Source organism: Varanus komodoensis, unplaced genomic scaffold (assembly GCF_004798865.1).
Source record: "Varanus komodoensis strain SLA01 unplaced genomic scaffold, ASM479886v1 scaffold15, whole genome shotgun sequence".
NCBI classification, from domain to species: domain Eukaryota; kingdom Metazoa; phylum Chordata; class Lepidosauria; order Squamata; family Varanidae; genus Varanus; species Varanus komodoensis.
The window spans coordinates 26,620,057-26,647,245 of record NW_025335440.1 but is presented as its reverse complement, the minus strand read 5'-3'; the positions used below and the strand labels follow the sequence as shown (position 1 = coordinate 26,647,245).

General features: G+C 41.3%; 3 protein-coding genes across 7 annotated transcripts in view; 1 reads left to right on the top strand and 2 right to left on the bottom strand.

Moving 5' to 3' along the window:
• The first annotated feature begins 68 nt into the window (after positions 1-68).
• On the top strand, positions 69-21,434 carry RPP38 (ribonuclease P/MRP subunit p38). 4 transcript variants are annotated; one of them, XM_044424650.1, is made up of 3 exons: positions 69-149; positions 4,750-4,809; positions 20,484-21,434. In XM_044424650.1, exon 3 carries the CDS (start codon positions 20,516-20,518, stop codon positions 21,350-21,352), a length of 837 nt encoding a protein of 278 aa, XP_044280585.1. In that variant the 5' UTR covers positions 69-149; positions 4,750-4,809; positions 20,484-20,515; the 3' UTR covers positions 21,353-21,434. The 4 variants fall into 4 exon arrangements, with proteins under 4 accessions (XP_044280585.1, XP_044280582.1, XP_044280583.1 ...); XM_044424647.1 differs by having other exon boundaries at positions 88-209; XM_044424648.1 differs by having other exon boundaries at positions 93-286.
• On the bottom strand, positions 8,774-15,788 carry ACBD7 (acyl-CoA binding domain containing 7). Its single transcript, XM_044424651.1, has 4 exons — positions 15,763-15,788; positions 9,224-9,341; positions 9,066-9,128; positions 8,774-8,980 (listed from the first exon to the last, which is right to left on the bottom strand). Exons 1-4 carry the CDS (start codon positions 15,772-15,774, stop codon positions 8,907-8,909), a joined length of 267 nt encoding a protein of 88 aa, XP_044280586.1. The 5' UTR covers positions 15,775-15,788; the 3' UTR covers positions 8,774-8,906.
• Positions 21,435-21,656: 222 nt separating the features above from the next.
• Positions 21,657-27,189, bottom strand: part of NMT2 (N-myristoyltransferase 2) — a 41,230-nt gene continuing 35,697 nt past the window's right edge. For both annotated transcript variants that reach the window (XM_044424645.1, XM_044424644.1), the window contains exons 11-12: positions 24,790-24,927; positions 21,657-24,134 (exon numbers count right to left, since the gene is read on the bottom strand). In XM_044424645.1, coding sequence (XP_044280580.1) covers positions 24,114-24,134; positions 24,790-24,927 — 159 coding nt within the window. In that variant the 3' untranslated portion in view covers positions 21,657-24,113. The remainder of the gene's footprint in view (positions 24,135-24,789; positions 24,928-27,189) is intronic.

The following is a 27,189-nucleotide window of genomic DNA, read 5'->3' as shown; positions in this document are numbered from 1 at the left end:
GGCGCCGTGCTGGGCCTACGTGAGTGGGGCCTCGGGAGCGGCTCCCCGAGCAGCGCTCTGACCCTCAGTCGCTCCCGCGCCACTCCAGTTGGAAACCAGGCCGGACGCGCCTGCCCTCGTGTCCATCGCCGGCCCTTCCACTCTTTGCCGTGAGTCCCGATTTCCTCCCCTGGCCTTGCCATCTGCTCTCGATAGGAAGGGTTGTTGCTGTAAGTAAAAACAATAATGGCACCTGCATATTGAGAATAGAAGCAGCGACAAAGGAATACACAAACACATGAGTAAGGTAAACAAAGGAGGGTTTTGAACATCCCAGTGCCTTGACGTCCCAGTTTTTGCTTTGAAAAGTTTTGCAGGTGAAAATTTGCCCCATCCTTAATAGAAGATCCGGCTCCAGATGTATATAGCTTTATCATGCCCCCCTTAATTCCAGAATTTCTGAACTGCTTGTAAAAACACTGAACCCTGTTGAACTATTATTAATCCACCTAAAAATTACAATCTGGAACAAAACTTTTAACCATCCCATTTTAGCCCCCACACTTAGCTTTTTCCCACACACTTCATTAATGTTTCTTTCCTGAACTTACCTCCCCACAGTTCAATGAGTGTATTGTTTCCCCTGAAGATGACTTGGAAGCTTTAATCAGTGCAATTTTTATGGCTTGTAGAATAGTTAATTTGGGACAGAATCCGATAGAAAAGCCACATTGTTTTTGCTAGTTCTATTGTACCAGGGGAACAAGCTGCTAACACACCAGTAACTAATGAGTCTTGACATACTTTCAGATGTGTGCAGCAATGCTCATTGCTAGATTCCAACTCCTTTCTGTGAGCTCTATTGCTTCAGAAAGTGCTGGTACCTGTTGCATTAACAATAGTGCAAGGGCAGTACAGAATATTGCCTATGGTTAATAAATCTTTGTAGCCAGGTTGCAAGTTTGAAGAAGGCGCTCTCCAAGATCAGCATGCACCTTCTGATAATTCATATATAGTGATCCTGTTTTTATCAGAATGTCTAGCTGGATCTCCTGGCCACAAGAAAAAGTCTAAAATCCCCATCAGGGTAACTCCTTTGTTTGACCCACTCAAAAGTCTTAAAACATGTTCTGATTTTTGAGGGCTCTAGGTGGTACAAAAAGCAGGTTGGCAGAGTGGGGGTTCAAGAATAGGAAAAGAAAGCAAAAGAACCCCGGGCTGACTTAATGCTGAAGTCATGAACTCTGTATTTAAGATGCAACCAGATAGGAGAGATTTGCAGTCACTCAAATAAGGCTCAAGGGGTGGTTGAGGATAGTTTCCGATTATACCTTAGACCAGTGGTGGCAAACCTATGGCATGCAGAGCCCTCTCGGCACATGAGCCAAGTTGCCCCAGCATTGCCCCAGCAGCCGAGCATTGGATAACAGTGCACATAGGGGCGATGGGCATGCTCAGAAAGGAGTACTGGTGCCAGGCGATGATGTCACAAGCCGCGACACATTAGCCACGACTTGTCCGAGCTTTCACATGGCTGGTCAATGCGCTGCAAAGGATATATATATATTTGCTTGGACTGACTGCTTTCAGGTTTGATTGTAGTGTTGGCACTTTGCAATTAATAAGTGGGTTTTGGGTTGCAGTTTGGACACTCGGTCTCTAAAAGGTTCACCATCACTGGGTTTGGGTTAGAAAAAGGAGGTGTCCTGGCATGATTTTGAGGGTTGGAATTTGTTTAGAATGGGCAGAAATGATGAGCTGTGCTGAAAATGCTACTCAAGGAAGACGTTTTCAAAATTGCCCTCATTTTAATGGAACTTTAGCCCTATATTAGGGTTAGGGGAGTGCACCAGGGTAGGGTTAGGCCAGTGGTGGCAAACCTATGGCACGCATGGCACAGTGGACACACAGAGCCCTCTCTGTTGGCATGTGAGCCAAGTTTCCTCAGTATCGCCCCAGCAGCCATGTGCATGCTCAGAAAGGAGTAGCGGCGCCAAGCGATGATGTCACAATCCGCGACTCATTAGCCATGACTCGTCCGAACTTTTGCATGGCGGATCAGTGTTCTGCCAAGGATATATATATATTTGCTTGGGCTGGCCGTGAGTTGTTTTTTCTAAACTAAGACCTCAGTTTTCAGTTTTTATTGTAGTGTTGGCACTTAGCGATAAATAAGTGGGTTTTGGGTTGCAGTTTGGGCACTCGGTCTCTAAAAGGTTTGCCATCACTGCCTTAGACTACTCCTGAAACTGCTGGGAAGAAGAAAACCAAGCAATAACAGTTGATTCCCCTAGTTTTGACAATATAAAATCTACCTGTTACTCAGATCTATTTCCACCCATAGTTGAAACACAGATTCCTTGGTCAGTGCCAAGGGAAGAAGAGAAACTAGACAGTTTTTATATTAACAAAGCTAAATAGAATTTTAGACAACAATTTTATCAATTTGTCCTGTCATCTTTTCAGATTCTATATCAATCATGAAAAAATGTGTCTTTCATTTACCTACAGCTCTAACTTGCTGAGTGTCACACTGTAATTTTAATCAGCACAGAATACCTTGTAAATCTTGTCGCAGGGCTGCTTATCATTATACACAACAGTATATCCAAGTAATAACATGGTGTTTGAAGCTGGTATGTGTTTCGTGTTTTAGTGCCTGATATACCATGGGGACACAATTGGTCCCAGCTTCCTGTCACATGTTTCCCACATGTTAAACAAAAGTCCACCTGCTTCAAATGTTCTGGTTTTATCACAGTACACAATGAAGGTCTTTTATCAAGAAGCAGATGTGAGAATAGCAGCTTCACCACACTAGTCTTTTCTAACCACATTGTAGTTGAATGTCCAGAAGATGGCAGTGTCTGCAAGCTGGAAAGTCTCAGGTTTTGAACCATGCTTTTATAACAGGTACCTATTTGTCCTGGAATGGTCTTTTAAAGAACCATCCATATGGATGGATTCGTTGATCAGATTCTGAAAAACTCCCCTTGTTTCATAGTTTTCAAATGCCTGAATTTACATGCATGTTGACTGTTTCCTCTGTTTCACTGATCTTAAAGTCCAGTTTTGTCCTTTTGTTCCACATGGGACATAAAATGGGAGCCTTTACTTGATAAGCATGACATTTTGGCATGTGAATGACTGTTAAGAGAATGGTAGGAATTTTTCCTGTCATTCCCTTACCTTGGAACAGGGCTCTCCAGAGATGACATGAAAGGACCACTACGTTTGTAAGGAACACTTTGCAATGGATGCAGTTCTCAGTGTTGATGAGGTAGCATCCAATCCACAACAGGGCTGATGCTGAGCTAAACTAAACTGTTTTCCTGTACCTGCAAACCAGGATACAGGTGGTGGCTACCCATTTGAATGGTTTTAGATGAGGACTGGACAGATTCATGGAGAAGACTATCAATGGCAACTATCCTGGTGGCTATATGCTACCTCCAGTATCAGAGATTATGTACACCAGTTGCTGGAGAACATGGGTGAGAGGATATTTTTACACTCATGTTCTCCTTGCTGGTTTCCCATGTACAATTCATTTACTGCTGTGTCAGAGGAATGCTAAACAAGATGGACTTTTGCTCTGATCCAGCATAGCTCTTATCTTCTCATGTTAAGAGGATAGATGGCGGTATATACCACAGTTTTGTTTGAGGTAGAACTATCCCATATATAGATCACAAACTGCAGCATCAGGTGAAAGTTCAACCAGCGTTCAAAATGCTAGAAGCACAAACAGTGGCATTCTGGGACCAATTGTTCTGCAGTGATGAGGCCACAGAATATAATGTTCCAAGTAGCAGGAACATTAGTAGGTTGTATGCTCAACCTGATTCACAACATGTGGAGTTGTGATTTTTTATCTAGAGTAGCGCGCAGTCCCTTGATTTGCACAACGGCAGGCGTTCTTCAATAGCTACATGTCCACCTCCCATGCAGTCAGTGCACGTGATCCTAGCTGTCCCAGGGACCCACTGGTAGCGCAGTCCATTCCTAAAGGCCAGCACATGAATGGAGAATTCTGGACAAGAAATTTCACACTGTTATATCATACAGCATAGAGCACTTGTCTTTAATACATTTTATTTGCTCCTAAGTACCTACATGGTTGTGCCATTACTGTAGAATTGTGGGTCTTAACATGCAATCATATTCATTCTTATTCAGAAGTAGGCCCTACAAGTTTTCAATGGCACCTACTAAACAACTGTAACAGAAGTAGTAATCTCACTCATTGCAAAAGAGTAGCTAGTTGCATGATGAGCACATTGCTGACTTGGTTGCATACTCTATGTCAAAGGTTACTTTGTGTATGGAGCCAGTGGGTGTAAAAAGGATGGCTAATTTATTGACAAAGGGTAGTTTGACTGTGCCCCACAAGAGTTTGAATGCAGAGGAGATTCTGTGACCCCAGTAAATCTGTAAAAAACTGCCAGAAATTCTTACCAAGTTTTGAAACGGAAATCCAAACTTTCTTTATACCTCATCCAACCCTATATTTGTCAAAAGCTATAAATCTATAAAGTGAAACTCATAGCAAATAGCAAGGATGGTCTCCAAGTGATGTATGGAAACTTTATCCGAGGTAAAAGGTTCTCTATACACTGTTTTATGCACCTCTATCATGTATATTTCTTACTCACCTTTTCTCTAAGATGAACAGTCCCACACCTTTCCTCATAATGGAGCTGCTCTGGCCCCTTGATAATTTTCTTCACTCTTTTTGGCAACTATCCAACTCTACAATATCATTTTTAGGTGCAGCGATCAGAACTATACAGTTTGCCCAGTGTGATCATGTCATACATTTTGCATAAGGTAAGTATATTAGAAATCTTAATTTCAGTTCCTTTCCTAATTATGCCTAACAGAAGTTGCCTTAAGTAGAGCCCTTCCCAGGGTCACTTCTCATGGGAACCCCAAAGCAATGAAAGGGGAGATATCACTCAACAACTCTTGAAATGATTTGTGAACAACCTATGTGAATGAAATTATACACAAATTCACTGCCTCTTTGTTCTAAAAAGAGAGGACAAAATTCTAAGTACAATTCATTTTGATTTTTTTGTTGAAATTCCCATATGCAAATTAAATGATTTGACTACATTATCATATATGATGGTAAAAATACACACATGAGCACACAGAGACCATACAATTGGTATTAATGCCTTCTTCTCCCAGAACTGGAGCTTTGTGAGGGAAATTCTTGAGAGCCAAATGTGACCCAGAAGCCTGATTCAACCATGTTGTTGTGTCTACTGCAAACAAGGAAGTATATAAAGGGTTTTATGGAGCTGCAGTTACCAATATATAATTGCTACCATTGCACTAAATACTCAATCTGTGCATGTTTTTAAAGTTGACTGGGCTCTTCTAAAAGAGACACAATCCATTGCCATTTGTCACCCACATAGAGTCATGTTGTGTAAACCTAGTCTATGTTTTATGGACGTATGTCATTCCCCACCTTAACTGTCAAAAGTGATTTCACGTGGTGTCAATTCTTCCTTTGTTCTGAATCTATTCCTGTTAAGAGCAATTACAACCAATTTATCTGAATAGGATGTTATGATACATAAATGTAATTAATTTACATTGTTGTTTCACAGCTCTTATCAGATGCATATAGAATATGTGAAATAATATCAGCATGAATACTGTTCATAGCAGCAGAGGCAACTCCTGCAGAGCAGGGAGACAGGAAAAAGTTTTCAAGGAGATTGGGGAAAAGAAAGAGAACTGGTTAGCATGTGATGACAACCCCAAATATAGATTGAGTATGGGTTGTTGAATCCCAGGTGGTTGTTCATGTGAACCTGAAATGGGTTCCTCTCTTTGAATCACCTAGGAAAATAAGTTTGTTGTTGGGATATGAATTCTGGGCTGTTTTAATTCTGGGTTGTTATGTGCTAACCCAGGTTGTTTTGTTAAGCTACAGAGGCATGCTAAAAATACACCACCTGCCACTCTATATGACAGTACTACAGTGCTGCAAAGGCATTCAAGGTTACAGGGAAGAAGCGGGCAAATGAGGGAAATTGTTGAAAAGCACAACCTGTGCTTTGTGTGACCATCTGGCAGATAAATAATGGCTAAATTCTAGGTAAGGCAAGAACCCATATTCTGGGTTATTACATGAGATATATTGTACTAGGAAATGTAAACTAAAATAATTTAGGGATATAGAATTTGGTGATCTGTTGTAAAAGCAGTAGATCCACTGTTTGTAGAACTATTATGCTGTCTTCCTCCTATGCTCACTTAGTGTACTTGTAAATAAATCCTAGTATTACATTAAAATTCCTGAAATCTTACACTCCTCCAAGAAGTAAGGTACATAGCTTTACTATAGTGAACAAACCAGTTCTTGGGATCCAAAAATTGCACCAGCCATAAAAGATCAGAATAACACTGAAATTGCTGGAAGGGTACCCTGTTTGAAGAACCAAAGAGCCAAGAAAAGACTTGCTAACTCAGTTCCAAAGAAAGAGGCTGAGAGCTCTGGTTTCTATAAGTCCTTCAGAAACAAATTGAAATATAAGTTTTCAACTTAAGTATTCCTAACAATTGTGCTTTGGATCTGAGCCAACACACTTTTATAACACTCTTTCTTTGAAGAGTTTAATAGTATTCTACAAGAATCTTATTTACCAAATGTGTTCAAAAATCCACTTAACAAAGACTTTGATTGTTTCAACACTTCCCTCCCCATTCAGAGTTTAGTAAAAAGACTGGGTAGAACTTGGATGTGACTTGCACAACAAGTTCAATACCACCATTGAGCTTCCAGGGATCTGCTTTATATTAATGCTAATGTCCCCATATCTTGCCTAATTATTCTTTTTCCTTACAAAAAGGTCTAGAAGCTTCTATTGTGGGCCTCAGACAGTACCAGTACAATATGATAGCCATGGGAATTAATTCACACAGTAATTGGATGCTGTTTCACTGTTACAAAATAACTGGTTGTAGTTTGAAGCAGAATCAATTATTTTGCTCATTGCACAGGACTTTTTAACTCTTGCATGGAAACACATCCATGGCAGATTATCCTTTGGAAAGGCATTTAATGAATTGTGCCTTGTGGATTTACATATGTGTATATGCCCATTTAAAAAAAAACACTGAGTAGCCTTGCAAAAAAACAAAAACAAAAATCTATTTTAAAAGGAAATCTGAGGCTTGGCAGCTATTACAGCCCATGCTCCTATAGCAGGTGCCTTTACCACCTTCCCAAGTACCTACAGTTTAAAAAAAAATCATGGAAGAGTTTGTGCACATCTGTTCTCTCCCTGCCCCCACAAAAAAGATAGCAAACCAATGAAGGCCCTTCCAGTATGCTATTGAAGCACAAAAAGGTATTTCTGTGGAAAATCCCATGGTAAGCAACAAAGACTTATTATTATGTTGGGGAGAGGAAACAAGGTGTATTCAGCCAGCAAGATTTTGGGGAACAAGTGTGGCTTGTTGTGACATGCAAAACCATCTATAGACTCCCGTCTTTCATCTCAAATTCCATAAGCTTATGCAGCTCTCAAAAGCAATTAGGTTGATTTTCATCCCCCAGTCCCAAGAGATGTCCATGCACCCACCAAACAGAAAGAGTACATCACAAGATGGCCAAGATACCAATAAAAGCACATGGCTGAGAACAGTAAGGACAGAACTGTTCCTATGTAGGAATCCACTGATATGTGAAATTCCTTTAAGGCAGGTTCAGCATACTACATTTATATCCCATATTTTTTTTCTTCTTGTGAGAAACCCAAGGCAGCTACATAGTCCTCATCTTCATTTTATTCTCATAACTCCTATGTGAGGTGGCTTAGGCTGAGGATTCCAAAGTGTTTGATAGCCAAGTGGGAACTAGAACCTGGATCTTTTGAGCCCCAGTTCAACACTCTAACAACTACACTGTCTCTCAATCCAGAGCATGCCACAGAATGGATATCTATTAAGAACCCACAAAGAAAATATGTTAATGTTAAATGCAAAGGAAAGACTCATGAAAGCTCTAAGACTGCATTGAAATGAGACTTACCATATGAAGTGCATTGATGGTTATTCTAATGTTGTTCTGTCATGCATATCCATTTTGCAAAATTGGTAATACATCATTTATATAATCACCCTCACCAACCTGAAAGGCACAGCCTAAACTAATGCATGATTATTCAGATATAACCTGTGCTTTAGTCAAAGGGGTTCATTTACAAGTGAATTCAATTTAAGGAAGCCTTAATACAGTTCTTGTTTTGACCCCAAGACATAATGACTTAGTTTGTATGCAAGGACCAACCATGGGTTCAACAACCAATAGTTATGTGCCATTTCTTACCCACTGTGCACCACTTCATATTCACTTTTGTAAACACAGGCATGTCCTGTCTCTGGGTTATTAGTTGTGATGTATGAATCCAGAATACTGGGTTTTCGAGAGGGAAACAATCCAGAGTGTTAACCCAACTACAAGCCATACTTTGCAAAGATCTGGCATTGCAGATATATTCATCAGTGAAATTATTTAGAACAAAAGCACTAACAATATTTCTTGCAACTGGCCACACAACTCTGCCCAGCGAAAGTTGCAAATGTTTGCAGTTCTTCACTGAATCTGGCTTTTGTTATCACCTATTTGGAAATCCAAGGTATAAAGCAAATCCAGAGGTATATTTGTTTAAAATTGCATGTTTAAAATGGACTTGGACAATGCACAAATGCATGTGAAATTTTAAGAGACCTGACTTATGAATGTTAACAATAAAAACAAAACAAGTTATTCCTAAGTAAAAAATTTATTATAAATGAAGGCAGTCAGTCCCATAATGGGCACAGTTAAATAACTCATGCCTGGTAAAGTTTCATGCTGAACTAGAAATTAGTAATGCTGTCATCTTCGAATTAGTCTAATTCTAAATTCCATATTTCTTAATCATCTCATTTGCTTTGGAAATATAAGCATTCATGGCATCTTCCTTTGACAAACCTGTAACAAAAAATTACCAGTTATGTCCATGCCTCATTCTCACAGAAAAATGACTTCACAGAATACATTTCAGAAGAATGTTAACCTTTCTTATGATTCCACGCTTCCCATTTGGCTTTGCCTTTTAAATCCAGCATTCCAGGACACTCTGTCAAAAGACAAAGCACAGTATCAGCTTAAACACCTTTGAAGACTGCAATGGATACGGCAAAAATAACTAATGTGGAACATGCACAAATTTACCAGTATTAATATCTCCCACAGTAGACTGTTTGTAGAGCCCATACAATTCCTTCAGTTCATCATCTGTTGGCCTGGTCTTTAATTTTTTAACACTTTCTGCTGCATTATTGAAGTCAGCCTGATAAAGAAAAGCAAAACAAAACAGTGAATATATCTTAGTTTTATAAGGGTCAAAAATGGCTGCCAGGGAATATGATGCTTCCTTGACTTTTTTCATGGAACACATACTGCATTCTAGTGGTCCAGTACTTACTTTCTTAGTTCTGTTCTTTCATTTGAACCAGTCGTTTGTTTTATATTCATTCATTTTATTTCTGTACCAAAGCCAAAGCTCTCTGGGCAGTATGCAATTCATTAAATTCAGTATGAAATATAAACAACTATCAAGTCATAACGTTTCACTAGGGATTTAAAACTGAATTTTCAACTACTTAAGCAACCAAGACAGGCTCATACAGCTATGTCTCTTATCTGTGGTTGGGCAGAGATTCAATGACTGGCCCAAAGTCTCCCAGTGAGCTTCATGGCCCAGTGGGGTATGAATATTAAATAAGCAGGGAAGCATTTTGCAGGGTATAAAAAGCTGAGCCTTCAGGCGAAGCTACCACTCCTCAAAGGCCTGCTCTTGCCTTGCATCGGTCTTCATCCTGACCCAACCCACACACCCACATCACCCTGCCAAGTCTTGCTACTTGCAAAGAATATGGGGAAATGCTGTGCAGTGGGGCAGTGATTGTGTGGCCCTTCAGATGCTGTTGGATTGCAAGTTCCACCAGCCTCAGCCAGCATAGCTAATGGGGAGGGATAATAGGATTTGCAGGCCAACAACAGCGTGTTGTATTGGATTAGTTCTGCAACCCTCCTTCGGGAACAAAGGGAAAGAAGGAGTGCATTTGCCATGCTAGGAAGTAGGTAAGGTAATTAAACTGAATTCATCACTGAATGAATGCCATGCTAGAGGTAATTAAATCGAGTTCATCACTGAACTGCCAGAAGCAAGAGTAAGATTAAGGCAGTAGCAACTGTTCAGGTGAAATTTTGAGTAACAATGTTCTTTTCTTGATCGCCAACATAAACTATGGACTTAGGAGATGGAAGACAGATCTCTCACAATAAAAAGATTGGCAATGACTAGTCTGCTGCAGTTCCAGCAAACCAAAATGTAGCCATATGGTTCTAAGTGGTAGTGAAGCAGTGGAGCGGGGAGAGGTAAATGAAAGCAGATTAGAAGTTCATTTCCTTTCTCCCAAAAGGAGGGACAAGAGAATTAAGTGTGCAACAGCATCCCATACAGCAGTTGATCCATGCAAGCTCATTGCTCCAGCGCTGCATAAATTTAGGCATGTGTGCAAAAGCTGCAATGCAGCTCCTGAAGAGCTGGCATTCTCCCAGCTGTCTTCAATATCTGCTCCCTCAGCAGGCTGGGATGTCTGCTTTGGCCTTGGGCATTATTTCTTTGCCATTGTATAGCTCTTGGGGACAAGGGTTTGTTTTGCTTCAGCCAGTTTTATTAGTTCGGCAAGGTAACAAGAAAAGCACGTAATGCTATACACTATTAATTCCGTGATGCTCATCCCTTCTAGAACTTTAATGAAAGCTCGTTCACAATTATTTTATTTCTATGCCACCCAACAGTTGATGTTCTCTAGGTTTACAACAGCACAAAAATGCATTATAATATACAGCTAACACCAAAAACATAATAAAACTAGCAGTAGAAAATATAAATCCAATTTTTAAAAACTGTAATAGCTTACACAAATTAAATCACAAGGTCCGTTAAGCAACTGACATAATGCTCCAATATAATATTAAACCTAATTAAATGTTGTGTCATAGATAGACCAAGTTTTCCACTGAAGTCTGTCCAATGCCACAAAGACATTAGAGTTGGCACCAGGTGGGACTCAGTGGGGAGCTTGTTCCACAACTGGGGGCTGCCACTGAGAAGGACGTTCTCCTTGTTACCAGCTGACTGTGCAAGTAGCAATCAGAGGCAGGCTTCTAATTTTGATTGTAGCATCTATCATGGTATGTGGTTAGGGGAGGCATTCCATCAGATATTGTGGCCTCAAGCTATTTATAGGTTAAAACCAGCAGCTTGGAATCATACAGGCAGCCAGTGTAAGTGGCCCAGAATTGGTATGATGTGGTGCTATTAATCTGGCTGCCACATTTTGCACAAGCTGCAGATTTCAAACAATCTTCAGGGGCAGTCCTATGTAAAGTTCATTGCAGTAATCTAACTTCAAGATTACCAGAGTATAGCTCACAGAAACCAGCCTACCCCTGTCTGGATAGGGGCATAGCTGGGCCACCAGCCAAAGACATTTGGCCGGTAGAAGACATTCTATGCCACTGAGGCCACCTGGGCCTCAGGTAACAAAAATGATTCAAGGAACACCTCCAAGTTACAATCCTATTCTTTTGAGGAGAAGGCAACCCTATCCAGAAGAGACTGAACACCCCCATCTGGCCAGAGGAACCATCCACTAACAGCAACATCATTTTGCCTGCACTGAACCTCAGTTTGTTAGCCCTCATTCAGTCCACTGTTGCAGTCAGGCACCAATTTAGCACATTCACAACCTCAACTGCTGAAGTTGAAAAGGAGAAATAGAGCTGCATATCCTCACGTACTGAAGACAAGGCACTCCAAAACTCCAGAGGACCCCCCTCAGTGGTTTCAGTCAATGTAAAGTAGCATGGGGGACAGGACTGGCCCCGAGGAACCCCATACTGTAGAGTCCAAGGGCGAAGCAGGATCCCCAAGCACCTCTTCTGAAGCCACCCACCCAGTAGAGGCAGAATCACTGCAATGCCTGCCTGCCCATGCCTAAATCTGCCGAACCCAATGTAAGCAGGCATAGGATTTTATTTATTTATTGTATTTTTCCTGCCAGGACACAAGCAGGCTTACATAACCTTCCTCTCCATTTTATCCTCCCAACAACTCTATGACTGTCTGAATTTGTTCTCTCTTATAGAATTGCAGCCTTAATAGGACAACTAAACCTGCATTAATACTTAACTGAGCTGACTGAGTGATTAAAAAGGCTAGGGTTTATCTTAACTAGTTTCCGTGCCTACTGATGGATGGAAAGCTGATGCCAGTTTAGATTTTGCACCGAAGTGTGAAAGATATTAAGTAAACCATGTGGTTTCTTCATTTTTCCTTGGAATCTTAGCTTTCTGAGACTTAAGAATTGTGAATGCACTGCTCTCATTTTAACTTTAAAACTCTGCGACATACCTTCCCTGGTGTCCATTTTACTGTGGGTATAAGAGATGGGAAGGCCTCGAGTGCCTGCATGCATGGTGAACACATGAAAAACATGTGAATAAAAAACGGCAGATGGATGGGGGTGGGTGATAAGGAGAGAGAAAATGAGAGACAATGGTGATCCAGAGTGAAAGAGAAAAGGATAGGGAGAAAATAGGGCTGCCAGGTCAGGGAGAGGGAAAAAGAATTTGTCTTCTATGAAATAAGTTTCTGTTGGAGTTGAACCTGTGGATCAAATAATTTTTTTATTTTATTTTTTTTTAGTATGTTGCGGTTCAGACCTACCTTGTCATTTGAGCAAATTGTCCTTTCTGACTAGCCTCCCTTCCATAGCAATTATTTTGTGGTGTTTCCCAGGACACGATTTCAAATTGCTGAATGCACCCGTAGATTCCAAAATTTTGCTACTCCTGTATTGCATAATTGTGCACAATAGTCAATCTAATTTCTCTGCTCATTGAACATAGGGTGTAAGACAGAAAGACAGCAGATCTGTTTTCTAGGAAACCAAGGTCAAAGAAGAAAGGGTCTTAATTTTTGTGGAAGGCAGCTATGGCTTCTGGTTGAAAATATCTTCTTTTTACTACAGTCCTGTCAAATCTACTGTGCACCTTTGATGTCCACATCAGCTTTAATAGCTCCTAAGAGTATAAGAATGCAATTAAGTGATTGCAGAAAGAGGTATGAATTTTGGTGAATGACTGCCAAGAAAATCCGGCCACAATCTTTTAAGAACAAGAACAGTTACAATTATAAATGGGATTGGAAAGGCTATTTTTAGTTCTCTTTTGTCAGCTTCCAGGATTTACAGTTTTAGCTGTTCTTTATGAAGCCATACACCACAGCTGGCCGACCAGTTATATCATTTGTGTAGCTCTACCACTGACCTACTTAAAAAAAAAGAAAAGAAACACCACTTTTTGTTGCTGTTGTTTTAAAGTCAAGAGGTGGATTTCACCACAATGGAATTTGCATGGCTTTAAAAGATTAGACAAATTTATACAAGATGAGTGTGAAATCCTATGCATGTTTAAACAGGTCCCAGCATTCCCCAGCCAGAGGCAGTATGCCTATGCACACCAGTGATTGGGGAGCATGGGTGGAAGGGTATAGTTGCATTTATGTGCTTGTGGGTGTCCCATGGGGAGCTGTTTGACTGCTGAGTGAACAGAATGTTGTCTCAGATGGACCTTTGGTCTGATCCAGCATGGCTGCCCTTCTGTTCATATATATTTTGGAGTTTCACTTTCTCCTGGTAGCATTAATTTCATAACAAAGATAAGGATATATTCAGTATACTTTCTGCTAGTTTAGGGTGATGTTGGTCCATTGCAACATAGCCAAGAGGTTATAAGAGACATTCCACTTTCTAGGCTCATATTTCTCCAAGGTGGCTTTATAGCAGACTTTCCCAATCTAGTTGAGAATGATGGGAGCTGTACTCTAATACATCAGAGAGACACCAGGATGGGAAAAGCTGCTTCAATATGTATTGGAAGGAGTTGGTACAGCTGTTGCATTGGTCTGAAATATTTATATATGCTCAAGATCATATATATATCCCTACCCACCCCTTTCATTACTCTTTTCCCATTCAGTACACTTATGCTCCAATAGATACATTGTTCTATTGAGGGAGGTGATTCCTACTGTGAGAACTCTGTGCAGATCCATTGCTATATGAGCAGTGGAATGTGTTATGTTGTGTAAAGCTCATGCAACACCAAAGACCACAATTGTGGTCAGGCTTGTTTCCATGATTTAACGAGAAATAAAGATTGGGTTGAGCGTCATGTAATAAGGAACGTGTTTCAGAAAGAAGCGTACTGCAGAAGCACCCAGAAACAATTTAGCAACAAAGCTTTCCAAATGGGCAGGGAGCCCACACTAAGATCTAGACTCTAATCAACGCATTCAAAACACACAAATATTTGATTGTCAAAATTAAGTTCCCACAATGGACCTCCTCATAAATATTCAGCAGAAGAAACAAAGTTAATACAGCATTGATATGAAACAGTGGCTTACTGTGTTCTATTATGGAATGTAGGCCTGTTGTAAAATAGGGGAAATTCTTCTTCTTTTTTTCATTTCTTTCATCATACTGCAACTCATTCATACTGTCCTATCTTAGACTCACTGAAACTTATTGCTACAGTTCCAAATGCTGTTTTTCTCCTTTCAGTTACTATTTCTCAGCAACCAAGCCTCCCTTTCCTCTGGCAACAATTCCATTCTTGCTCTCAGCACCCTTTCTCATATTTGTAGTACTGCACTTTTAATACTGAAATACTAGGTTCTGCAACCCGTAGCATTATCTCTTATACGTTTGTATCTTTAAAGGACACTGTTTTCTAAGAACTCTCCCATTTGTACAAAGGGATGTATGCGCAGGGAAGAGAAGGGTATTTGATTTAAAAACTCACGCAGAAAGACTGGGGTGCAGCATGAGGTGATGCACATGTGGGCAAAAAGCCAGCTAATCCAGGAAGATCAGATTTAGCTGTGGCCATCAGGACCCTTGCAGCTTTATTTCATGGACAGAGGGGTGGTGTGGAAGATGGTTTTGTAAAGTTTCCGGGGTCCAATGGGTTCTCCCTAAACTGCTACTGATCAAGGATGAGCAGAAAATAGAAACTCCAGATGATCTGGACATGCTGAAAGGGGCTTCTGACACTTGGAGCCCCAAATATCTGGCTATCTACCTTCTACCCAACCCTGCTAAACAAGTCTAGGAGGGACCAAATCCCACTGAGTTCAGAGGCTTACTTCGAAGTAATTAGTATTGGACTGGGCGGCTGCCTGAGCCGAGGGCAAGCCCTATTAAGCGCAATAGGACTTACTTCCAGGTAAACATACGTCTTGAACTGTCCCAACTACGTAACTTGTGCAGGCCTCGTCAGGGGTGGCGGACGAGAAAGCATCTTCTGGAGCCTGCCGGACAGAGCCCACAAATATTTATGGGAACGACCCAGGCCACTAAAACCTTCTTTGTCTCCTTGGGGCTCAAGAGCCGCAGGTACACAACTCAACCCCCGGAGCAGCCTTCCTTCTCCGATCTGGAGCTTCCAGATGTTCTGGCCCGCAAGCCCCATCACACGCCAGGTGACTAGGAATGATGGGCGCTGATGTCTATCACACCTGGCGGACACCGGGTTGGGGAAGGAAGGCTGCTCTGGAGGATCTAACACCACCGACGTCCCTGGAGGTGCACCGCCCAAGCGCAACGCCGCTTTCCCCCGGAGGTTTGCTTTACCTGGAGGGTCATGCTGGTGGAAAAAAGAAGCTCGACGCGAAGTCCGTCCGGATCTTAGCCTCTCATCCTGCCCCTCAGCCTCTTTTAGGCGGCTTGGCTACGCAAACCTTCTCATTGGCCCGAGGGCATTGTGACGTCACCCCATGCGAACTGCACATTTTGCTAGGAGCGCGCTCCTCCGCGAGTCGCTAGGAGGGGGAGAGGCGGCACGCGCACCGCCTGCGCAGGATCGTAGCCACAGACTCGCTCGGGACACGTTGAGCGAGCGAGATCGCTAGCAAAATCATGGTGAAAGTAGAGCTCGTTTTCTTCTTTGTGTTTATCTGCCTGGTGGCTCTGTTTCTTATGGATGACAAATATTTCTAAGCTCTGTCTTCTAATTACAGGGTTCTCGAGGCAGCCCTAGTTGCACTCTTCGAAATCCGGATCTAGCCCATACAACTACGCCTGAATGTGAACTGCTAATGGAGTGCCTCCTTGTGTTGCTTGTATGTAGTGCGGCTTCATCTCATGTGTAGGACTTACTCCTTTACAATGAATTCGAACTACTCATTTGGTGCCATCTAGTGTCTATTTCTTGCAGTGTGAGTTGCTCGCTATACTGCATACATTACGTTGCTGTACCTTGGTATTAATATAAAGCATTTGAAAGTACCTCATCTGGGCTGAACAGGTGCTAATGTTCTAATACATTGTATAAGTTTAAAGACGGGCTACTTTTTCATAAGATCTTGCCATACCCCAAATGCACGTAAAACTATTTGAAGACCCTTTCCTGTTTTTGGATCAGGACTTGTAAGTTATCCAAGATGGAAAAGTTTCCTTAATCACTACAGGGGTGTTTGATATTGATAGCTTGGACTGCCACTATCACTCATAAATTTCATCTCCATAGTACAGAATCATGGTTCTTTCGAACTGGAGGTTATCTAATCCACCCCTTTCCAATGCAGAAGTCTTGCACCTACAACAGCTTCCAGGGAAGGACAGTCCACCACGTCCTGGGGCAGCCTGCTTCACTAATCAACATCACATCCTTTTAGAAAGTTTCTTGACTTCACATTTAGGCAAAATTAGAGTCCTTGCAATTTCCACCCTTGGTTTCTAGTCTAGTGGTCTGAGCAATGAGGAACATCTTCTGCAGGGTTGACCTTTATATACTGGCAGAAAGCTCTTGTGTCTTCCCAAGGGAGGCTGGTAGCACATTCTGTTTCAGAAAAGACTCCCAAAGGGAATCAGGTGACTCTAAGATGATTGGGAGGAAGGAATCCACACCACCATAATTACAATTGAATCCGGAGGCCTTCCTGAAGCAAGGCAGTCCTTGCCTGTGTTGGCTGCTGGATACCTCAGTCTTGATCAGAACAATCTCATTCCCTCGTAGAGGGAAGGGTCAACTCTGAATGGCCAGCAAAGAAATAAACTTTCAATTTTTATTTAAAACATTTATATAAATGTTTATATAAATAATATAAATTATTATGTATATTAATGCTATTTATATTTATAAAATATAAATGTATTATTTCAATGACATCTCAAGAAGTTTACAAAGGCAGTAACAACATTATAGCAGTTAAATTAAAAGCAAAGTATATTACATATATAATGAAACAACTCAAACATTGAAATACTGGGAAATTGAAAAGGTTTTAGCCTGGCAATAAAAAGAATGAAGAGTTGATGCCAGGTGTACCTTTCTGGGGAGCTGATTCCACAGCTGGAGCACTGCCATTTTCCTGGTAGCAACCTTGCTAGCCACTAGGGCTCCCAGAGAAGGACCGCCACAGATTATCTTTGGGTATATATGGAAGGAGATGCTCCTTTTAGACCATACAAGGTATAGGAGGAATGCAGTGACAAAAGCAACTGTTCAAAAAAGCCACAGTGCCCTGACACCTTAAAGACTCACAAATTTACCGTGGCATAACATGTTTCATGTACTGGCGTCAGCTGCTTAGTATTCTATTGAAAGGTATCACTTTACATGTAGTGAGAAAAAATATGGCACTTGCTGAAAAAGGATACTAGGGCCTTGATGACTGATCTCTGTTGCATCCGATTCCCCTGGACTAGCTGGCTTTTTGTCCATGTGCACTTTCCTTGCGGCTGCCTCCCTCAAATCTTTCCACCGGAGGGGTGTTTTTTTTTTTTTGGCCTTGAAACCAAATGCCCTCCTCTCCCCTGTTCAGACATCCATTTTTACAAAGAGGGTTTCCTTAAGGGTCCTTTAACCAAATGCATGCATGCACACAAACACTTAGAGCCTTTGATTCCTGCCTCAGACAGATTATTTGGGCAGTGATGGGAAAAAAAGCAAAATCTGCATCATCTTATCGATTATCTTTTCCAGGGAAATGGAGAGACAAAAGTAGAATTTTCTGCATCAGAGGCAAAAGCAAAGTGGCTGGCTTTGAGTGCAATCATGTAACTTGTGCATCTAGGAGGCAGGAGATGCCATTTGCAGCTCTGCCTTAAAAGAGCATAACATATTTGGCCCTGCCTTGGGCATGGATTTTTTCTACCATAGTGAGAACAGGTTGGTACTTATTCCCAAGTGGATGTGCTTAGCACAAGCAACCTCCATTTTATCCCAGCAGTCAACCTGGGGCTATGATGGAAGTGACGTTAAATTGCAAAACTGCACATGCTCAGAGAATCCCTTAAAATCAAAAGCAAAATCACGGTTGGCAATCAGCTTTTCGTTTGTTTTTTCCTATAACCTATCAGAAATGTTAGACATGCAGTAGTAGTTTGGGAGCCAATGTTAATTGTATACTTAGCAACCCAGGTCACAAGCCTCTCCCACACGCCGTCAAACAAGTGCAGGGCCTAACAGCTACATAATTAACTGGAGATTTGAAAGGGAAGCTCGAGTGGCAACACGGCCATCAAAATGCCTCGGGCTGCAACTGCGCCGTTCTCTTGCCTGCGAGCGTAGCAGGCTTGCGCTAAAGCGGCGAGGTCGCAGCGACCTCTAGCGGTCAGCGGAGGTGGACGTTGCGGCCTGCGCGCCTGCCTTTTGCTTCGGCCTCCTTAGGCTCCGCCTGCAACATGACCGGTCGAGTCCGGCGTGAGACGGCCTGTTCTTCCGTTTTCCTCCCAGCCGAGCTCCGGGAAAAAGAGGGCGGTGTGAGAGTGTCGCTCCTGCGTGCTCTGTTCGGTAAGCGGCTGGGGCCGGATCCGTCGCGATGGGTGGAGGGCAAGACGGTGCGCGGGGAAAGCCGTGGGAGTGCAGCCGGGTGATTCGGGGTTATGATGGACCTGGCGCCATGCCCCAAGCCGGAGCTCTCCAGAGGCGTTGGACTACCGCTCTCGGTGTCCCCCCAGCCAGTAGCGGCGCATGCTGGGGGTATCCACGCGCATGGGGCCGAATTAGGGGCAGACAGAGCGCCGCTGTTGGTCTCCGCTTTGCAAGGCGAGGCGGCTTGCTGGGGCGCTGCGGGGTGGCGACTGAGTAACCGCACGTGTCTTGCCTCCAAAGCAAACCCCGCTGCGTTTTGTGGCACTTGCTCCCCAGCATGTATGGCACGGCGCTGCGCTGCGCTGCGCTGCGAGCGCGGGGCCCCACCTGGAGTAAGGCAGCAAACGGAGGCGGGGGTCAGACGTTGGCAGGCTTTTGAGTGCGATGGGCTGCCTACGAGAACAGATCCAGCGGAGAGAGCTTGCAAGTTTCTTCCTGGTGTGGCAGATCAGTTTTTCTTTTAAACACGAAGTAGTATAAAAAATAGCCCTTCTCATTTGCTTTCTGAAGTAGCCATATCCACGTTGCCGCACCTGGACTCTTCATTCTGCCAGCCAGCTAGTGCTTGTACGCATCTTTTCCTGTCGACACTTGCAATGGATTGTTCCTTAACGGTATTAATTAGCTATCTCACCTGATGCAGATTTGAAAAGCATTATAAATTGACCCTTGTAGAAGTTTTTGTAACAGGAAGTGAGTTATACTGACATGGTATGTTAGCAAAGGATTCAAAATAATTATGTGGCGTAACTACAGTAGTGGAAGCTTGAATGCTTTACGCATGCCTTACTAATCCTTGTTGAGGTCTGCATTGCTGTTACATAGGAGGGACTGAATTTCTAGTTCCCTTCTCATCTTTGTTTCTCCTCTTTCAATTTGTTACAGTTTATTTGAATCTTTCCTGAAAGTGTAGTGTCCACAACTAGGTGCATTATTGGAGATGACATCTGACCAGTGCAGAATAAAGTGGGAGTATTGCTACTTGCAATTTAGAAATTATTCTCCCATCGATGAAACTTGAAGTTGCTTGCTTTTTTTTGCAGCCACCTCAGGGTGGTGACTTTTATTCAACTTGTGTGTGACTATAATTCTTAGATCTTTTCCGCATGTACTACTGCTAAGCCAGACATCACATTTTATACAGATGCATTTTTTTTCCTAAATGGAAAACTTTACACTTCTCTGTTAAATTGCATTGTTATATTTTGTTCCATTTTCAACACATTAAAATCATTTTGAATGTTCCTGACTTCTAAGGTTCTGGTTATCCCACTCAATGTAAATTTGATAGCCATTAGAAGTTGAGCATTGTAGAAGAGGGTGAATCAAGAGCTTGGTGATATTGACTTGGTATGTTAGTAATAGGTCAAGAAGCAAAGATATACTGAGAACCAGGTATGGCATATAAATTGTATACATCTAGATGTTGTACTTTTCTGATTTGTTCACAGTACTTGCAACTGCTTTTACTTTACAGCTTAAAGGTGAAACCATAACAGGAACATCAAGATGTCCAATCAGGAAGGGAAGGGATCAGGCCGTAAATCAAAGCAGATAAGTGTCAAGACATCCTTGAATAGTCCATATGATCTCCACTGGTGTACCTTGGATGCAGCAGATATGCACTTCATACTGGAGAGCTTAGAAGGAGCTATGAAACGGGTTGGGTTTAAGAAGATAGAGCTTCGGAGGAGGAAGAAGCCCTGCTCAAAAGAAAAGCAAAGGAAAGAACCATGCCACAGTAGTGGACTTCAAGAGGAGCATGAAATGGGAGATGCTAAAGCACATGGATGGACCAACCTGCAAATCAGGAACCAGCTTGCTATTGGGATCAATGAAGTAACTAAAGCTCTGGAAAAAAATGAATTGCTGCTTGTGCTGGTGTGCAAATCTGCTAAACCAGCCTTACTTACATCTCACCTTATTCCACTCAGTGCAAGTCGGGCAACCCCAGCAGCCCAAGTTCCACGCCTCAGTGAAAGCCTAGCACCAGTGCTTGGCTTAACATCTGTTCTAGCACTAGGATTGAAGAGGAATGCAGATGCCTTTGCAGAAGAAGTCAAAATGATTATTCCGCGAATACCTAGCTTAGATGTGCCATGGATTCAGCACGGAACTGAACAGATCTTGGCAAGTGCAGATACTGATCTGATGGATATGCCAGAAACAGAACTCTCAGAAACAAACTCAGAAGAGAGCTCTCCTTCTCACAAGCGAAGAAGAAGGGACAGCTGCATACTCGCCTCTCCTAATCTGGCTTTGCAGGCACTTAAGGTTAAAAAAATAGTTCCCAATCCATCCAAGAAAAGGAAACTTCCCAAAACTAAAAAACGTATTTCAAAGTAACTATATTGGGCTGGTCCCTCTGCTGTATATACCTTGGTTTTTTAAAAAAATCTAGTAAAAGTGATATAATGGTAAAAATTTACTATGCTCACTGATTTCTTTAGAGGTTACAATATTGCTAAGAACTGTGCCACAATATTCAGGCTAATGTCCTGGGTTGTATTTTGCACCATGTATACTTCGAGAATGAACCTAGTAGTGCTTCAAACAAAGGTGTTTTAGAGAAAACATAAGTATTCAAAACAAAATAGTAGGAAAGTGATACATTTATTCAAATATCCAACTATAGTCTCAATAGCTGGTCATCTGTTAAAATGCTGGAATTGCAAACATCTGCAGATTTGGAATTAGAGTGTTTTCCCTTTTAATATTTTTCTCCATTGGACACTTGCAGTTGTGGTCAAATAATGCATGCAGAACTGAGCCTAGGTGCATTTACCTTTTAATATAGGAATATTTTCTCTAGTTTGTTGGTTCAAAATTTTGGTTGCAAGTCATAATGTCATTGCAGATTTTGTGATGTAGATTTCCTAAACCAAGTTCTATCATATTCTGATTAATAACATGCTAACTACTAAAATTGCCTGTCAGCAGTTAAAATAGTAGGGCAAATAGTTGTTCAGAATAATGTTCCTTCAAGAATATGCTATATTATAAATAATAGCAATAGGGAGTTAGGCAATAATGGCTATAAGAACTTAATGCATTGCAAGCTAAGTTACTACTGTGTTTATCCACAATGCTAAACAATTGTTTAACATTATGTGGACAAGACTCTGTGAAACCAAGTGAAGTGGGGGGCTTGTGTTTGCTCCCAGCCTTTAGTTTCACTTAAAGCTGTCTCTTGTTGGTTGCAAAAGAAAGCAACGATAAACCCTGGTTTGTCTAGCTGGCTTGTTTGATAAACTAGAATTCACTTTAAACCATGGTTCTTGCATAGCAGTAAGGAATTGGGGAAACAGAAAACAAACCCTACAAAAGCCCTTTTCCTGCCAACACAGTGAAGTGGGAGTGTTTGAGGCTTTGCTGGGCTGCACTAACCCCCTGGCTTAGTGTTATGTATTGACTATTTTTAGTCAAGTAAAAATTACCAGTATATATTATCTGAGCTTGCGGTTAAAGTAGTTTGTGGTTAGAGTTATGAAAGATCAAGTTATCACATGGGCATGCCAGCAATGTGTTGTATCTGACCTTTCCAGAATGGGTGAAGAATAATATTTTTAAAAGTGTCTGGAACTGTTTGGTGACATCAGTCAGCAAGTTCTCCACTATTCAGACTGTTCCCACTTATTTAGTGAAGGAGGAGGAGATTGCAGTTTTGAGTCCTTCCTCACTTTTATTTCTCCCCACAAATTTCAGAAGTTTAAAGCATTGTAACAATGTTTTTCTCCAGTATGCTTGCATGTGGTGAATCAATGTTTTAAATTTTCCAGGGCACTGCTAAATACCCTAATCTCTTCCCCTACCAAGTGATTTAATTAGGATATCCACATTAAATTTATATCTAGAGAAGCATGGACTCCTTCATAAGGAGCCATGTACAAATCCACTGAGAAATCAATTTGGGATAACAGCCTTCGCTCTTTTACAGCTTTTTCCATTGGTAGCTATTGTCAGAGGATAGGTATTTGTTGCAAAGTAGAAAAGGCTTCAGCATATTTTAAACTCAGTGGATCAGTAAGGCTGAGATAGAGAGAGATGCACATAGTTATGCAAGGGTATACATTTGCTTACGTAAGGGACAATGCAATCCCTTTGCTCTAAAATCAAGGATCATACTATTACTGCTAGTAACACTTTTACACAAACATACTTTATGGACATTTTTTAAAAAAGGAAAAAGACAAAAGGAATATGTGCAATTTTGCAATAGCATTGAACACATTCATCCTTAACACAGCTTGATAATACCAATATTCTTAATTTTATATACAGACTGCTCTTAACTTTCCACCAAAAAAGTAAAGCATTTTCCTTTCTCAAAGTTGTTAAATGAATAGTGATAGGATTCAGGCAACATATACACAACTGCACTAAACAGTGCAATACTATTGAGTCAAGTCAGTGATCTACTGAAGATCAAAGTACAAATCTGTATTTTTATTGATTTGGCAGCATTGCTTATGGAGAAACAAATGCACTAGTCAAACCAGCACATTTCTGTACCACTCCACAGTTACAAAAGACATCCAAGATTTCCATGTTTCCTAACAAACAGTCATACTCCCAAGACTTTCTCCTTTTCAACGATGACATCCATGTAATGGAAATAAGCAGAAATATTCAAAATTGGCTCCTTCATTTTGTTACATTGATAAACGTACACTACCACTTAATAAATAGAAATGCAGCAGGTTCAGTTACATTAACAGTAAAGAATTTGTACTCTATTCCACCACTGCCATTGAGTTGTTGTACAAAAAACAGTCTTTTACGCAGAGCTGAGGAGAGGGAGGGCAGGGAGAAAAGAACCCCTTTTGTCAAGATGCGAGCTAAGCGTTGAAAATTAAACAAATGTGCTTTATTTCTTTTCATCGACAAACAGTAAAAGGTTCATGAGCTTTTCCCCTTCGGAGGTGAAGGTGTGGAGGGCTGTTTGCACATGGATTTCTTCACTCCCTCCTGCATGCCCCCCAAGGTTCAACAGATTAAAGTTCATCAGGCATTGTGCTTTTACTCCTCTTGAATTGTCCTGCTTCAAGAGCTTCCATCAGGCCAGATGATTACTTCCAAGAATTATAAATACAAGTGTCCTTTCTCCTTATTGTAATACAAGACCAACCTAGAAAGACAACATGTACATGTTAGTGTTAAGATAAGTAGGAAAGTGTGGATATTTGAACATGTCAAGACCTTGCTTAGAGGGCACTTAACAATATATATTCATAGGGAAACATAATTGGGGGTCAAAAGTACAGAGCACCTGGGTCATTCAGATAACTATGGACCATGCTTCCCCAGCCTGATACCCTCCAGATGCACGTAAAAAGAACCAAGAGCAAAGTTCAATCCAGATGCCTGTAGCTGTCCAAACTAGGAGGACTGCAGGCATCCTATGCAGGGTGGAAGGAGCATGGAGATTGCCTCCATGTTCTTCTCACCCTGTAAAATACTTAGATGACTAGCTTCAGCCAAGTATGGCCTCTTGTAGCACGAGGGAAGGAGGCTGTGGTGTCACTAAGATATCTCATAGCTTGGTGCTGGTTTCTTCCCCTGCCCACTCTCTGGATTACCCACTCATTTTTTTCTCCCAAGATTGTGAAGCAGCTGGTGAGGTCCTTCTGTACAAGCTGTGGGTAGGGAACAGGTCTTGGAGTTCAAGCTCTAACCTCAGAAAGTTGCTCCAAGGTGGGAGCTGGGACGCTGAACAATCCTATGGCCATCCAGATGCTGTGTAATAGCTGTACTGTAATGCAAGTATGTTTTGAGTGTATTACCTTTTCAGAATCCATGCCAGGACACCTCCAGTTATACAAGTAATACTGCAAGTTGCCATCTCCAATACCAAATTTCAGTTTTTCCAGGAATGTTTTGTTTTCCATCAAGTCTAGTGCATTGAACACATCAAATCCTTTCTGACAATATAAAGAAATTATACATTGACTTTCTAACAGAATTATATTAAGATATGCCGTCACTTGTTCTTAGGAGGAATATCCTGCCATCTGATAAGCATTTTGGACCATATCTCACATTTATACTTCCCACTCCCTGTGCACATGGATAAGCTCCCAAATAGCTTTATAAATGTTTGCATACATCTAAAAAATGTACAGAATCTTTCACTGCCAGATAGAATTATATGCAGATGTGCTACATGCAACATTTACAGCTCTTTCCCTAAGGATCTGCATGATCCTTACTATTCATCTTAGGGTGAAAAAAAAATACTGCACTTATGCTTGCAAAATGCAAGTTCTTTATTTTAAGCTGCTTAGACCTGTAGTTTGTGCAAAGTAATCCCAACTTATTTTGGTCAACAATACTGCCGTAAGAATTGATACGAACTCATTAAGCACACAGGAAAAAAAAAATCCATTGTTAACCTTTCAACTCACAACTCTAGTGTTTAGAAGGTAGGATGTATACAACAGAATGATCTGTCTGGAAACAAATACACCTTTTTTTTTAAATGGCATCCATATTGGTGATGAATATAGTAGAAATTGGTAAGTTTTTTAAATTTATAGCCACTCATCTAAAATGTGTTATGCCATAAATAGCATGCAAAGAACATATAACTATTGTTTTGAAAAAACTAACTTTATACATGCCAAACTATATAAAAACTGAGGAAATTGGAAAAAGGGAATAAATTAGGAGGCCACAACACACTGCAAGTAAAAGCATTTCAAGAATTTGTGTTTATCACATTTCTATTCCTGTCTTTTCTCTGCCTCAGGACAAGATGCACAAGGCTATCCCCAATTTGTTTGTTTTTTAGTAATATTGATAAACGGCTGCTCAGTATCCAAATCTTGTTGCATTATATCCAATAAGTGTTTACCTCCTGTTTTCCTCTTAGCTGCTCCTCCTGTAGGTTTTATCAAAATGCACGAGTCCCAGTGCAGGCATTCCAGAGATTTCTACATTTTATCTGCGTTCATGAAGTGTTTTACAACTGTCATTTAAATTTTATACCACCTTTATGGCATGAAATCCTGAAGCTAGTTAACCCAGCAAGTATTATGGCTCGATGGAGAGTTGAGCCTTGGTCTGTTGCTCAAGCCAAAGACCTGATGCACTGTACAGTACTATAGTATTTCCCCTATATGTGATTGGTGCCTCATGAGTTCAAGCACCACCCCCATATATGTACGAGTGGAACCTTATACTTCTTTTGTTAAGCACACGGTTAACATTTCTCTTTGCCTGTTCCCTAAATTGTCACTCAATCTTTACAGCTGCTTCTATAGAGCTGATATACTACCAGAATAACAATCTGCCAACCCTGATGCAACAAAATAATTGTCCTGCCACTGCCTAGGCAGTAATTGGAGCCTCACCTGGCCCCCAAATCCGGCTGAGTTCCCCCACTGTACTACTTCCATGACAAAATTAATGTTCTGCGAACTTTTGCTCAAAGTGTCACTTATCTTAGGGTCTGCTATGCTTTTAAGTAGTGGCACTGGGTTATCATCTTCCACATTTATGAACAGGGAAGATAATCTGGTCATTTGTTTAGGATGCCAGTTCAGTGAGATATGATATAATAAGAACCAAATGCTTCCTGCAAATTGCCTTACTAGCAAATCCTATAGAAGAACGATAGTTCAAATTACAAATGTCTTCCACTTGACAAAGTTGTCACTGAGTTGACAAAGAAGAGGGCAGGTTGTCCCAGAAGCGGAGTAGATTTCACTATCTAGTTTCAAAAACACAAGCCTAGTGCATAGTATTTTATGGTAATTTATTTTATGTATTGTGCATTACATGTCTGAAAAGTATTTAAAACGCTAGAAAGATTGTTTAGGAACAAAGATAACCTGTTAAGTGTTTAGTCTAACATGGCAGTTAACACCTATTGATGACTTTAATGCTGCCTCTGTATTCCAGAAGGTCAAACCAGTTAGGAGTTTGTATCCAGTACTGAGCTGTGGTGTGAAGTCTGGACATCCCAGGCTGCACAGGCAGTCTGTTAAACTGGGACAGGAAAGCCACATTTTTGTATTGACTTTTCTCCATCTTTCTGCAGGATAAACAGTCCTGCAAAACATGGGTTTAGAACTTCTCAGTGCAGTCCAAAGTTTTGGGATTTCAGTGCTTTGGATGCATCCCCATTCTCCTCCTCTGTCACAAGCTGTGTGGCACCTCTGAGTAGTGACTGAAAACTAAAG